The sequence below is a fragment of the Carassius gibelio genome, chromosome B6 (assembly GCF_023724105.1).
Source record: "Carassius gibelio isolate Cgi1373 ecotype wild population from Czech Republic chromosome B6, carGib1.2-hapl.c, whole genome shotgun sequence".
NCBI lineage: Eukaryota > Metazoa > Chordata > Actinopteri > Cypriniformes > Cyprinidae > Carassius > Carassius gibelio.
Genome location: NC_068401.1, coordinates 7,943,141 through 7,957,619, shown reverse-complemented (window position 1 = coordinate 7,957,619; position 14,479 = coordinate 7,943,141). Strand labels below are relative to the sequence as shown.

General features: G+C 36.8%; 1 protein-coding gene across 3 annotated transcripts in view; it reads left to right on the top strand.

Annotated features, from left to right (window-relative positions):
• sema3fa (sema domain, immunoglobulin domain (Ig), short basic domain, secreted, (semaphorin) 3Fa) overlaps positions 1-14,479 on the top strand; it is a 42,717-nt gene that overhangs the window by 23,650 nt on the left and 4,588 nt on the right. For 2 of the 3 annotated variants that reach the window (XM_052559802.1, XM_052559801.1), the window contains exons 3-11: positions 4,067-4,227; positions 4,344-4,406; positions 4,589-4,708; positions 5,507-5,596; positions 6,703-6,796; positions 6,944-7,063; positions 7,828-7,967; positions 9,157-9,271; positions 13,188-13,257. In XM_052559802.1, the coding sequence (XP_052415762.1) occupies positions 4,067-4,227; positions 4,344-4,406; positions 4,589-4,708; positions 5,507-5,596; positions 6,703-6,796; positions 6,944-7,063; positions 7,828-7,967; positions 9,157-9,271; positions 13,188-13,257 (973 nt within the window). The remainder of the gene's footprint in view (positions 1-4,066; positions 4,228-4,343; positions 4,407-4,588; positions 4,709-5,506; positions 5,597-6,702; positions 6,797-6,943; positions 7,064-7,827; positions 7,968-9,156; positions 9,272-13,187; positions 13,258-14,479) is intronic. The other variant, XM_052559803.1, reaches the window with a different exon arrangement.

The following is a 14,479-nucleotide window of genomic DNA, read 5'->3' as shown; positions in this document are numbered from 1 at the left end:
GTGAGCATGATCTATGACCCTCACTCTCACTGAAACTGTGGGCCAAAGCAAACAGCAGCTCCCACCAATCCCTGAGGGGAGACTCCCAACCGTAGAGATTCACACCCCCCCCCCATCTCCTCCTCTCTTTCTTCATCTGTGCTATATTGGTTCTCTTATTCCTACTACTGTAGTTTTTCAATTCATCACTTATTTTCCCCAATTCACTCTTTCTTTGTCATAATTAATAAAGTTCTCCTGAGACGAATAGCATTTCCCCTAGGTCTAAACAGCCAAAATGCCTGGTTATGAATGTACAGTGGCCCCAAAAGAATTTGGTCACTTTAGCCACAAACATTTTTATGTCTTTGCAGTAGTTTTGCAATTTTATTTTATATATTTTTATTATAATATTGTATTATTAAATAATTGTATTATTAAATAATTGTATTATATTATATTATTTTATTATATATATATATATATATATATATATATATATATATTTATATCATTATTATTATTATTGATTCAGTGTTCAGAGGTATTTTTTTTTAAGTGTCTTTGTTGGTTTTCATTTAATTAAATTTTATGTTAAACACTATTCAATAAGAACATTTCACAAAAAAGGCATTTGAAAATATGAAACAATAAGTGTAATAAATGTAAAAAAATTAAATAAAATCCCTCGACACTTTCTAGTGCATTTTCAGTTTTGTGTGCAAAGTCACTAATTGGGACAGTTGAAACATAGTTAAATTATTTACAATAAGAGCGTATCAGTAAAAGAGCAAAGAAAGGGAAAGGGAAAGTGAATTTGGAGGTCAGATGTGACTTTGTGGATGCTTTAAATACTCGTCTTTAAATACTTTTTCTAAACCTTTCCTTTTGTTTACAGGCCCCACTTAAAAAAACAAAGTGAAGTTACTTGCCATATACGTATACGAGATTCAAAATGTTGCTTAACTGTTCAAATACTACTTGGAGTCGCTTTGTTTATGTGTACATTGTGTTGCAGATTAAATATGTCCCTCATGATTTCTGAAATAGTAGACTACCTCTACCATATACTCGTCAAGTTTTAAGTTTATTTGCCCTAAGTTTATTTGTCATAAAATTTGAGAGTAAAAAGAGAGAGAGTAAAAAGACATTTTATCTGTGTGGTTTGATTAAATCCTTTGCTTTAATCACTCCGTCCTGTCTTCCCAGACGATAAGGATGATGGAGTAATCCTCTGTCAGGGATGAGGGCTGTTAAAATCAATGCCTCATACACATGATGAACGTGAGAGGAAAGTTTTCATTCGGTTAAAGTCACACACACAATTCAGTGAGAGCAGACTCCCTTCATCATCATTCTGTCCACCATCCGTCAACCGGTCACTCAAATCCATGTCAAATGACGGCCCTGTGAAGCCAGGAGATAAGAGCTAATCTTCAAGTGATCATTTAGATGGACAGCTGAAGGAAAAGCTCAATCTCCAAAGATAAAGTTAAACATTTGTGTGTATATGTAAGATTAAATTTAGTTGGCTCTGCAGACAGTAGATAATAAAAACTAGTTGCTACAGATGTCCTTCAAGCGTCTTTGCTGGTTTATAATAAATAAATGGTTATAATAAATAAATGGTTTATAATAAATAAATGGTTCTTACATTTAAATCAAGTTCTAAAACTTCTGAACTAAAATTGGCCTTACATTTAAGAACTTGTTTTCTGACACAAGCCAGTTCAAATCTGTTTTCAGATCTAAAATGTTCTTGTGTTTTATTGTGCCAGTACATAACTTGCTATCAATAAAAAATAAGCTATTTTCTTTATAGAGATTGTTACTAGACTGCATTATTAGTGATGGCAAAGACACATAGACTCATAGACTTGTTAGAACATGGCGGACCTGCCCTTGTGCTTAATTAGAACCCTGAAATGAAAGAGATGAGGAATTTTAGCTATGTGCCAGGAATGCCCACACAGGTAAATGAGATTTTATGTTGTCTGCGGCCCTGTGCTAAATCTCTTTGTATAAGAGTGGAGTAGATGGTGTCTTCTGATAGAACTTTCCTATACTGGTACTTTGCAGAGATGGGTGCTTCTCTATGGCAGGCACATTCCACTACATTACCAAACTTCCAAGCAGAATTTTCTGCCAAGCTTGACTGTTATAAAATTATTACTTTAAAATAAACCCTTTCCTGTCATAAATAAGTCCATTTCTTTTTATGAGGCACCCAATGTTTAGGGAAAGTAAAATCGGAGATGTTATTATGTCATTTTTGTCTAAAGGAAAATTAGGGAGTTTGGTGAGAAAATGATATACTGAGTTTTATTTATACGTATTGTTCAGATTTCATAAATTATCATTATTGCTATACAAACCACAAACAATTACCAAGTCAAAAAAGTAAGCCTAGGCTGCATTTATCCTATTTTCAAAGTGTTTTTTGTAGCATCTGTGTTCTTGGGGTTGTATTACAGACTATTTCGTTCATTTTTGAAAAACTTTGATGGCACTTTTCCATCATTTGGGCCTTGAGCAATCAGAAATTATGTCTTTTTAAACGTGGTTACGTGGTGTGGTGTCTTTTTTCAGTTTTAGAGTTGCAAATTTGACCTTGGGCTGCTAAGTGTAAGCATGTGCTTCAGACTTTTAGCAAAGATCTGTTTCACAATAGAATGGGGGATTGTTACAGTAAGATTTGGAATTGCAATTGTGCTGGGCCAATCTTTCCCGTATATGCTTTGCCAGCTATCTGCAATTAATTATTTCTTCCTCTACCATCCACCATTCTGAAGTAGACATTAGAAGCCAATATGTTGTCCTTACATTATTCAAAGGTTTCCCTTTGGCTTACTCTGCAATAGTGGAATATCTGACACAGTCCTCTGTGGTCATCCAAAGGGATGGTGCTGTGAACTCTATGAACCATATTGGATCATGATATCTAATATCATGAGAATTAAGGAATCAAAACATTATAATACAATATGAAAAATGGATATTCATTTTGAGGTTTGCTAAAATTACATGTAACAGTTATTAGATTATTAGTGTCTTTAAAGACTAACTTTAAGTGACCGTTAGATTGCCAAAAGCTAATCTAAATACAGAAATAAAGAAAAACAGCATGTATAGTTAATATTCAGCATCACTGCAATGCATCAAAGTCTCCCACAGACCACATACTGTACTCAGTTTCCAACAAAGGGAACCAAGCTTGTTGGGAAAGAGGAAAATAAAGTGTGACACCCCAGTATTGGTAGTAGAATTTAAATATAAGACTCGGGAGGCCCCACGAGAACTCTCAGAGAGCCAAAAATCCCCAAGAAATCCACCCTGTAAAAACAGGACTGTAACAATAATAATAACAAAGGACATAGGAATGTAGCCAGGGCATTGAACCTCAGGGAAACTCTCCAGACTGGTCATATCCATACAGCTGGACAGATGCTGTTTTACTGAGGAACTAATGTAACTTGGCAACACTTGTGGTGTTTGGATTAATGTGCGAGTCCTTGTAGAGTTTGCGGATTTGGAGCGTGGCTATGCATCCAATAGAAAACCTATTATATTGAATAAATCTTTGGAGGTGTTTGAAAGCATTTTGGCTGCTTTTTTTATTTTGTTTGTATTAACTTTAATGTTCATAATCCTAAAAAGTTGCACTGACAAGTCTGTGTGTTCTGTATGAATTCCAGAAACTACTGTGAGTAAAACAAATGGGGAATAAAACACTGCAACCAACAGTGCAGAGAAGCTTTGGCCTCCTATGCTGAGCTTTGGGTTAGGGTTAGGGTTCAAGTCCCATCTGGGTTGAGTTTCTATAGAGCAGTGTAGTTCGAGTAGCCATAACCCAACAATGGCTTTACCAATATTGTGAGTTAGATGTGGAAACTTGTTTGGAATTTTTGTAATTACATCAGGTGCTGCTAGTGGCAGGACTAACAACCTTCAGCATTTCTATAACAATATAAAAGGCACTTTATTACAAGAAAATAATTGATTTGATAGAATAATTGGTTTGTGTGTCACTTTTCATAAAAGCATGTGTTGAATAAATAAATAGACTGTTACACTCTGTCGTTTTCAGAGTTGAAGTCTACTGGAACTGCCCATCACTTTGCCTTTCTGCTCAACTCAACGGACTACAGAATTCTTCGTATGGATGAGGACCATGATCGCATGTACGTGGGCAGCAAGGACTACATCCTGTCACTAGACCTGAACGACATCAACAAAGAGCCCCTCATAGTAAGACTTCTCAGTTACACAATACAGATTGCAACAAATTAAACTATAAGCAAGGCTTGGCAGTATAAATCTGGTCAGTAGATTAGGATGACTGACCTTTGTGTCTTTCTCCTCAGATTCACTGGCCTGTGGCTCCTCAGAGGAGGACAGAATGTGTCCTCTCAGGAAAAGACATCAATGTAAGAATCCGCAATTCACATATTCTTTTCTGCTATATTTAAGGAAAGCGCTACTAATTACCACAATCATTATACATGTAAATCCTAAACAATTTTTTCCAACATGGGCATGTCAACATCCATCTGCAAGTATAATTTCTCCATGACAGCATCACTGATATTATTCAGTTTTGTGTCAACAGGGCGAGTGTGGTAATTTCATCCGTCTAATCGAGCCGTGGAACAGGACTCACCTGTATGTGTGCGGAACAGGAGCTTACAACCCCATCTGTACCTATGTGGACAGAGGTCAAAGGGCACAGGTAAACTGTCATTCACAGATGACCCGCTACCATTTGCAGGTCAAGGGTTCAAGCGGTTGGCTACCTTAGTCTAAAGGTATAATTTTTTAGAGGAATGTTTTTCCACCCTGGAACAAACAGGATAATCTGTACCACCTGCATGTCTTTCGCCTCTGTTACTTCAAAAACTCTTCCTAGTGTTTAGGAGGGTAATTGCATTTAAACATAGTCCTAATTTCACCTCCCTTCTTACCCATGTCCCATCATTAACCACTGTCCATAAAAACATCATTCAAAATGGTCTGAGATCACATTGAAAATCTGGAAACTTTCAATTGTAAACTAGAGATCTAAAAGAAATTGAAATGTATCATGAAAATTTATTTCAAATTCTGTTCTATTTCTAGGACTCTTTTCAAATATAAGCACATTTTTGACATTGATCATGAACTTTCCACTCACATGTTGATTAAATAATTGGCAATTATTATTGACAATTTTTGGATATTATTATAAAATTTGCTTTTTCACTAGTGGTCTCAGGCTTTTGGATCCTACTGCATTTATTCTCCTTTAATTGGGTTCTGCAATATGCATGGTTTTGTTTTTTTTGTTCTTTCATACACAAAGGCAATTTCATGTGTTAACAAGGGCTTTGAGCATGTGCATGTTTTAGACAACTTCATATGATCTCATCAAACGGCAGCCATTATAATAGCATCTCAACATCTTCTTGTTTGGACACCACCTTGGCCTTTCTCGTGGGTCCTAACTGAATGAATAAAAACAGGTCTTTGAGGCACACACCTTGTTTTATAGGGCATGCTCCAAGATCAGATGCCTCGCATGGGAGGCCGAACCAATCGAGCCGCAGACCCTAGTGCTTCGCCAGAACCATATGCACCCAAGGTGGGAAATTAACTCTTCACTGGGTCCTTTTTGTACTTTATATTGCACTTTCTTAAGATGCACTTTCAAGACATGGTTTTTACTTAGAAGTGTAAGGAAAGGTTCTGTTCTCACAGTATTTGGATTTTCAACAGCTGGTTTCCTCAGCCACTAAAGGCGTTGAGAGAAACAGCAGAGGAACTGTTGTCTTTAGAGCTTGTCTTTCTCAAGTTTGCCTACACTTGTCCAGAGCCTGTCTTTGGCACAGAAACCTAGCAGAACATGCACAGATTACTCCCACGCCCACACTCCATCATGCTTGAAAGTGGTTAGTCAGCAGAAAATTTATCGGTGGCTTATATTACATTTGTGGTGTGCGTGTAAAGCTTAGAAGGTACAGAGGTTCCAAAAACGTTTATTATCCAAAACAAGCCTTTCGTTGAGACTTGAACTTGCTGATATCTTCTTTCTGGCATGTTGTAGACTCTTTAGATGTCCTTCTACATCTCTGCTTAGATTTTAGTTACTGTGTTAATTCATGTTAGATGTTTCCCAATTGCTTTGCATTAATTATACTGTTTTACATCTGTGTGACTGTAGACAGAATGCAAACTGCATGGAGTGAAGTGGACTATTAGCTCGAAGAGATTTTATTTTCCTAAATACCAGAATTTAATAGTTGTCACTAACCCAACCGAACCATGTAGACCATTTTAGATTCATATGTTGAGAAGCTGATTGTGAGAAACTGTTCATTTTCTTTGGCAGCTACCAGGAAGCTCGGAAACTTTGGATTATGTCATTAATTTCTTTCTTCTGGGCAGTTTTACACTAGCTGCCTTTTGTCAAACGGCAAGATATTGGTGTTGGCATTAGACATTTATGTGAGACGCCAACATTTAAAAAACACAAACAATAAGTTACCTAAAGATATTTAACTTATTTTACAACCTCAAATAGTTTGTTGTTGTCATTTATCCCAGTGAACCTGTGTGCATTTCACTTCCTGGCTATACCTTAAACACTGGAAACTTAAAGTATCTATGTAAGCTGAGAATCAATACTGCTCATCTAATGTGATCTATTGCGCTGTCATTAATGAAACCTTCATGCTCTCCCTGTTCCAGGAATACATTTTCCGACTGGAGCCTGGTAAAGTAGATTCTGGGAAAGGGAAATGCCCCTTTGACCCCAAACTAAACAGCGTCTCAGCTCTGATAAGTGCGTACCTCTCTTATTGCCATTATGCTTCTATTAGAAAATATACAAAACATAATTTCTTTTGTTTCAGACTCGGATGAGCTCATTTTTCTCAAGTTTATCAGTCTATCTCTCCTTATCTCCTTTACGCTCACTCTGTTTTGGCAGATGGCCAGTTGTACGCCGGCGTCTACATCGATTTTATGGGAACAGACTCGGCCATCTTTCGCACGTTGGGAAAACACACGGCCATGAGGACCGACCAGTATAACTCCCGCTGGCTCCACGGTACACACCACATTTTTGAACCATGGCATATCACCAAGACACAGTTCTTTGTTTAGTGGGGAGAAGTGCCAAAGATGAATATTCAACATTGACCCTTCATCCTACCTCCTGCAAACTAACCTCATATCTCGTACACTTTTGCAAAAAACAAACAAAAAACAAACAAAAAACAATACCCCTCAAGCAATTACTGCTTAGTTAAACTCAATCCTTGACCCTTGTTATAATCCCTGACTATATTATAGCTGTGATTCCACTAATTATCATTTTTATTTTGTATTTTCTGAAATGTATTTAACTATTATTATTTAACTATATTTAGTATTACTGTATTAGTATTGTTAAGTTATATACCAGCCCTTAAATGCCAGACATGTTCATATTCTTTTGCTAGCAATATTTTTTCCGCTGCCAATTTTATCTAATAGTTTGATCTTTGAATGTTTTAGACTGGATTTCCCTTGCTTTACACGTGACTCCTATGCTTCAGTTTTGCCTTTTTGATCATGAGTGTCCACAGTGAAAACCATCACAAATTTCCTACAGATGTCTAAAATGTGAACAGTTCAGTGTAGTGAATGAAAGGATAGACTAACAGAGCATTGCACTTTCTATTGGATGTTATATAATATTATCCATTTGCTGTCCTTTTTATTTTCTCTCTGCTTTTTGCTCCAACTATAATTTATCACTTTTGCTGTTCCCAAACTATAATTCATCTCTTTTGCTGTTTCCCTTCCTCCCCCTTTTTCTTTTTCTTTTAGATCCAACATTCGTCCATGCACAGCTCATCCCTGATAGTGCAGAAAAGAATGACGACAAGCTGTATTTCTTCTTCCGTGAGAAGGCCTCTGAGATGGGACAGACTCCCATGGCTCAGTCCAGGATTGGCAGGATTTGTTTGGTGAGACATTTCCTTAACCTTTGTCTGATAAAAGGCATTGTTCATTTATTCAGCCTATTCATGTTGTTTCAAACATGTGTGACTTTGTTTTTCTATTGTATACTACATGACAAAACTACAACTAAACTGCTTATGTTTTTCCATGCAGTTACAAAAAACGAGGACTAGTTTTTAAGCTTTAAAAAACTATTAAGTGGCATGTTGTCACACTGATACAATATGCAATAAGTTTTGTTTGAATAACACAAAAATTTGAGTAGTTTTTTTTGATAATCATCTGCCTTCTGTGATCGAACTGCCTCATCCAAATCAAGTCAATGAGCTTGATAACCGGATTAGTCGTCTTCAAGATTGAATCAGTTAGACTGTTTTGAGATCTGATTCATTGAAAAGATCTGACTCAAAAGACAAAGTTATCTCTCCAGCAAATAGAGCTGGAGAGGATATCGGGAATTTTTAAGGTTTCTTGAAATTTGACTTTAAATATGGTCTTGAGGACTTTTTATGTGATTTTGCATTATTTTTTAAGCTTGAAAAAACTTCTGTCCACATTTATTGTAACTGTACAGAAAAGACAGAAAACTACATTCCTCAAAATTTTTGCTTTCCATGTAAGGAAGTCATATGAGTTTGGAACAACATGAGGGTGCCTACATTTTTTACATAGTCCCGTTCATTGTTCTTTTAAGCACATCTACATCTTACAGTTCTTGGGTGTTCCTGTGCTGAACATGATGCTTAGGAAATCATATCCATGCAGGACAGAACTGTTGACTGACAGATCCTCGGGATCCATCATTGTCCAATGCCTCCTACATGAGCAACCGCTTGTTTCTTGGTTATTTTTTGCTTTTCTAATGTGAATCAAAGAAGCATGTTTGTAATGTGTGGGTAGCTGCTGGCGGCTGGTCACTGGGCATCGCTGCGTCTCATTATTGAAGTTGGCTGCTGTCCACAGCAGATGGGGCTGAGCAGTGCTCAAAGCCAATGTTTACAACCCAGTCACAGCCAGTTAATGCAAACCCACAGAAATAGCCCTGAGAGAAGGACGGCTACTGATGTATAGCAATCACTTAATTTCACACATACAGACTTTCTAGGTGTCCATCAAATCAAACTTTACAGGTAGTATTTGTGTGGTGTCTAACAGTGAATCTTCATGGCTAACGTGACCTCACTTCCTCTACAGAATGATGATGGAGGACACTGCTGTCTGGTGAATAAGTGGAGTACCTTCCTGAAGGCTCGGCTCATCTGCTCAGTGACTGGCTCTGATGGCATTGAGACACATTTCGACGAGCTTCGTAAGTCTCTCTTTTAGCTGAGCCATACATTTCCTGTGACTTGATCATTTCTGTTGATTACTGACATTTGATCTAGATTAAATATCTTTAGATCAGCATGCTGTACAATACTAAGTCAGATTTACTTTTGTTATGTCAGAAAATACTATTTTTAATAGTCCTCTTTGACCATTTGAATTTAATAGGGCAGGACGTTTTAAATTAAATACAAGCAGTCTTGCAGAGGACAGTTCTGTATAGCTGAATTACTTTTACAGAAAAAAAATTGGTACTTTAAATTTATTAGACATAATGTGTGTTTATTATATGGTAAATATCCAAAATACCATGACATTACCATGGTAATACAATGAACTGTCTATTACTTTTTTGGAGGTGTAATACCATAGTAAGTTGACATATAGGCCTACCATAATGTCATAATGCTCCCTTACAAAAAATACTGTGGCAATACCATAGTAAAGTGTTGTTTCATCAGATAATCCATGGTACTTTTGAATATTTTAAATAATATAATTTATTATTTTTATCTTGTACATATCCAGATTACCATGCTTATACCTTAGTTTTTTACATTTTCATAAGTGTAATACTGTGGTATTGTGATGTATACCATAATACTAACCTTTACAAAAAAAGGACTGTGGTGGTACCATGGTTGTGTTAGCATCATCAGATGTACAAAAATAACTATATTTTGGTGCTACCATAAGTGATCAGATGATAATACTATAGTACTTTGTATCACAATTTATGATTTTCCACAGAAATGCCATAGTACTAGCATGGTACATGGACGAAAATGTGGTATTGTCATAGTACATGCCTAAGACGAACATAACAGTGCATTGACAATGACTGATTATTTGATAAATCTTTCCAATTCAGATATCTTGGGGACATTTTATGTTCTGTGATTTTGTGGAGAATGCAAAATATGAAATAAAACAGCTTTTCCATTTAATTGACTCCATATACAGTATATAGTGAGGTGTTTTACCCAAGGTGCATTATATTCAGTTCTGTTTTGTTAATTTTCACGGTATACTTGCTGAAATAAGAGGCCTCTTATTTCAGGATAGGGCATGATATAGCTCATTTGTGGAAACCGCTCATGTCTGATGGTTCAATGGATATGTCTCTCCAGAGGGTATAACTTGGAAAAAGTAATTTCCTCTCTTTCCTGTATGTGCAGCGTGTAGCATTTGTGCTTAAGCGTAAAGTGCCACAAGGGCCTGTGAGAAATATACTGTATAGAGGCAAGCAGTTCTGAGTATGAAGTTCATGTAGAGCTTGAAATGACAAATTGGGCTTTTAAAAACTGCCTGAAAATGGCTTTTTTGTGGTTTTACATTATTCCTCATACATGATTGTGCATTTATGTGAACATGTGTGAGGTAACGCATGCATGTAAGCTGCCTCTTAACAGGCTTTCACAAAATGGAGTCTTTCCCGGTGTGGGAGAGTTTGATTGACAGGACTGAATAGGATTGGCTGACAAACCAGCTGTAACAGCCTCTGCCACTCTTCAGAGGCAGATGAATGTAAGCGCATGAATGCTGGAATTTTATTGCTTTTGCAATGTGCATAAATTGAGTAAGCGGTCATTCTGTGTTTGCTTCATTTCACAGCTCCTATAACATAGCGCACAAGGTACCCTCAGGACTCCTTTTTTCGTCTCTTTCTCGCTTGGTTGGTCATCCACCCTCCCTCTGCCACTGTGTTTGAGGAATGAACTTGTCAGTGGAGTTTTTGACTAGATGTGTTCCCTTTTCCTCAGAGGGGCAGTGAGGTTTTATGGGTTGTTTTTTGTGGCTTGGCAAGAGCGAGATTCATTTGCTGTAGACTGGGATTTTCCCTCAGCACTTGATTACTTAGTCCGTTTAGCCGTGACTATCCGTTTGAGGTCATCTCCGTTCTGTTTTTGATGGGACATCTGTCTATGCTTTTACCACTTGCCCTCCTTATTCCCTAAACTATCTGAGTCTCCTTTTGTTTTCTTTCCTTCTGTCCCTTTTTTAACCTTCTTCTATGTACCTCTATCTCCAATCCTCCTTTCACTGTCCTTCAAGTAAAACATTGATGGTGCTCAACTGCTCTTATTATGAAGCCCCCCAAAAAACGGTCCTGCTCTGCACGTTATACTCTGTTTCTCCCAATTGCCTTTTTCCATCTTTCTCATTTTGGCTAGCAGACTGGTCCTTTGTGGTTAATTTGTGTCGAAAAATAAGCTGGAGAATTTTGGAGACTGAGACAAAGACAGAGAGGAACAGTGAGAGGGAAAGATTGTCCTCTCAGTGCGTTGTTTTGTGTGATGTTAGATTTGATGACTTGCCACATACACTCACAGACTTTTGGCTTTTTGCGCGCCATGCTGATATGAAGCTGCAGAAATGTTGGAGTCACTGGTGGTGAGCTGCAAAAAAATGACAGATTTCAAACACGTTTCTTAACCAATCCACCTGTCTGCCATTGTAAAAAAAAAAACAAATAAAAAAAATAATAATTGTATGCTTAGACGAATAATGCTCAGAATTGGAATAAGTGTGCCCCATTAGTACACTGAAAACTATGAAGCCCTTTAAAGTGATGGAAAAAAAATATAAGATTGGAGAAAAAAAGTAAATTTCAATGCTTTCATGTCTGTTCTCAAAATGTATTATTCCCATAAAAATGTTGCATATGTTTGCCAAAGATTTGTGTTCTCTCGCAAAAGTATTGAATTCCAACAAGAAAGTTTGCATTTGTTTCTAAAGCTTTTAAATATAGTTTTAGTTCTCACCTGATATTATTTACCTCAGAAAAGTTTTGCGAGCAAACACAGTTTCTTGGGGGAACGTAGCAGTTTTGTGAGAACACAAATGCAATGTGATATTTGGCCTGCCATTCTCATTTTTATTCCACCACATGTCCCTTTAGGGGATCAGTAGAAAACAACATGCCATAGGTGCCTGAATGAAGTATGGTTTCCAGTGAATTTTCAAAGTGTGCTAATCTTTCCCAAAACCCCTTATGTAACAAGGGAGGGGTTTGTGACTGTTCTCTTTTGACTTTTTCAGAGCAAAAGTAGTAAGAAAGGAAATATCAAAAGCTGCTTAAACATTTTTAAATGTAAAAAAAAAAAAAAAAAAAAAACTGTGCTTAAAGCCATTAGCCATTTTGATAACTTCAGCTAACAGTTAGCATCTGCATTAGACAATATCTGCTTCATCCTTGAAATACACACCCAGAACTACACACCAAATATAAGGAATATCAGAGCGTTCTCTGATTGGCTACATATTTTGTTTGACTGTAAACAGGGTGGGCCACTTCCTGTCTCTTTTTTGCTGTATCCCTAGCCTATAGCTATAAAAAATAATAATCATCATCAGAATCTGTAATGATTTACAGGTTATAATGGGAATGTACTGGTTTTAATGGAAACTGTAATGGTGCCTATTAGCCTTTACTGGTTGGTCGCCTTATATTGGTGGCTTGTTAAAACCATTAAATCCTAATGGAATATGTCCCAAAACACCCTACAGGAAACCATTTAATAGTTTAATGGTTAAAAGTTGATGGTTTGTTATGTTTGTAATGTTACTATTTGTAGTGGAAACCATTAGAATTTCTATGATGCAGTTTTTCAGCAGGGATTTCAGTAATATCTGCCAGGTAGTTACATTTTACCTTAGAAATTGTATTTCTTGTCTCTTACTTTAAATGTAGATAGATTCTAAATGTAGCTAGCTGCTATGCAACTAAGGAACTTCTGTTATCAAGACAGTCACGTGTTGTTATATAATATAATATGTCTTATTACGTACTAGTTTTCTTATTACTAAGAAGTATGTGCTTCCTTGTCACCACCAAAGTACACACTTTAGTATGTGAATTTGCTCATTTGTCTAAAGTAATTCAATCTTTCTTTCAGGGGACGTGTACATCCAGAAAACCCAAGACACCAAGAATCCCGTCATCTACGGTGTTTTCTCCGTGTCTGGGTGCGTAAGTTCGGGATGGTCTCTCCCCAAATACGAGATCCAATCCTCACTTCTCCTCGACGCCTCTTACTAATCAGGCCGCTTATCAGATTGTCAAGGGAGCTTGAATAGATTTGCTTTCATATTCACACTCCAGTTGCCCACGGGGCAACACCCCCATTTCTCCGCTGCTGAAGACTGTTTCTAACATACTGAATAACAAGTGTTTGGCAGGCTTCACAGACAGTAGTCCTCCAACGGCACAAAGGAAGGAGCTTTTCTGTGAATCTGAGATGTGATATTCTCATAAGGACTTATCCACATAATACCAGCGCTATCAGATGCGGTTAGGAGAGGATATTCCTACACGCTAAAATATTATACAACTGGCCTCAGAGGCAGCTGTCAACATTTTAGATGAGGTTCACATGTTAATCATCTTGTGTAAATACACAAGGCCGTGTGTGTGTTAGAGCAATTCACAGTCTCGCTGTAGATTTCAGATCAAATCGGCGAAGCCTTCGGGCTCTGTCTGAGCTCTTTAAAACCAAAAGCACCATTCTTGGTGATAATAGTGAAAACTCTCCATCAACTGCAAGTGATTTCACAGCTCTATCTGTCCCTCTGTCTCTTGTTTCTCTCTCTCTCTCTGTATCTGTATTAGTGTTAATTTGTAAAACTGCATTCTCTAGTCATATAATGTCTGTAATACAGACAGTTGGGTCCAAAGGCGTAAGATCACTATTAAAAAAATGTTGTATTTTGTACTTTATTTTTTTTATAACAAATGTTATTGTCAGCATTTATATTTGAGTCTAAAACTTTTTTTATTTCAACCTTCTGCAAAGGAGTTCACATGCATACTGTCACAGATTTCTTTATTTGATTAGTGACCTAGTAATGGTCCATAATCTTATGTATTTCTTAATTAAATTTTAGGGCATAATCTAATCTTTCATTGTTTTATATATTTCAAAATCTTGAAACCTTGATTAATTCCAAGTTTAAATTAGATTTTGAAGTGCATATTTTCTAAAGTTTCTAAAGTGAAAGAAACAAAACAAATGTAGGCTGAGGCTTGATTTTAACCAGTAGGAATTGATTGGATTGTGACATACAGATGGTTATAGTCTATTCTACTCTATTTTATTTCACTCACATTTAATGTATATATAGATATTTTGCTTTGTATATCAAAGCCCATGTGGTCTAATACGGTGTCTACCACCTCTCTTTTTGTTTT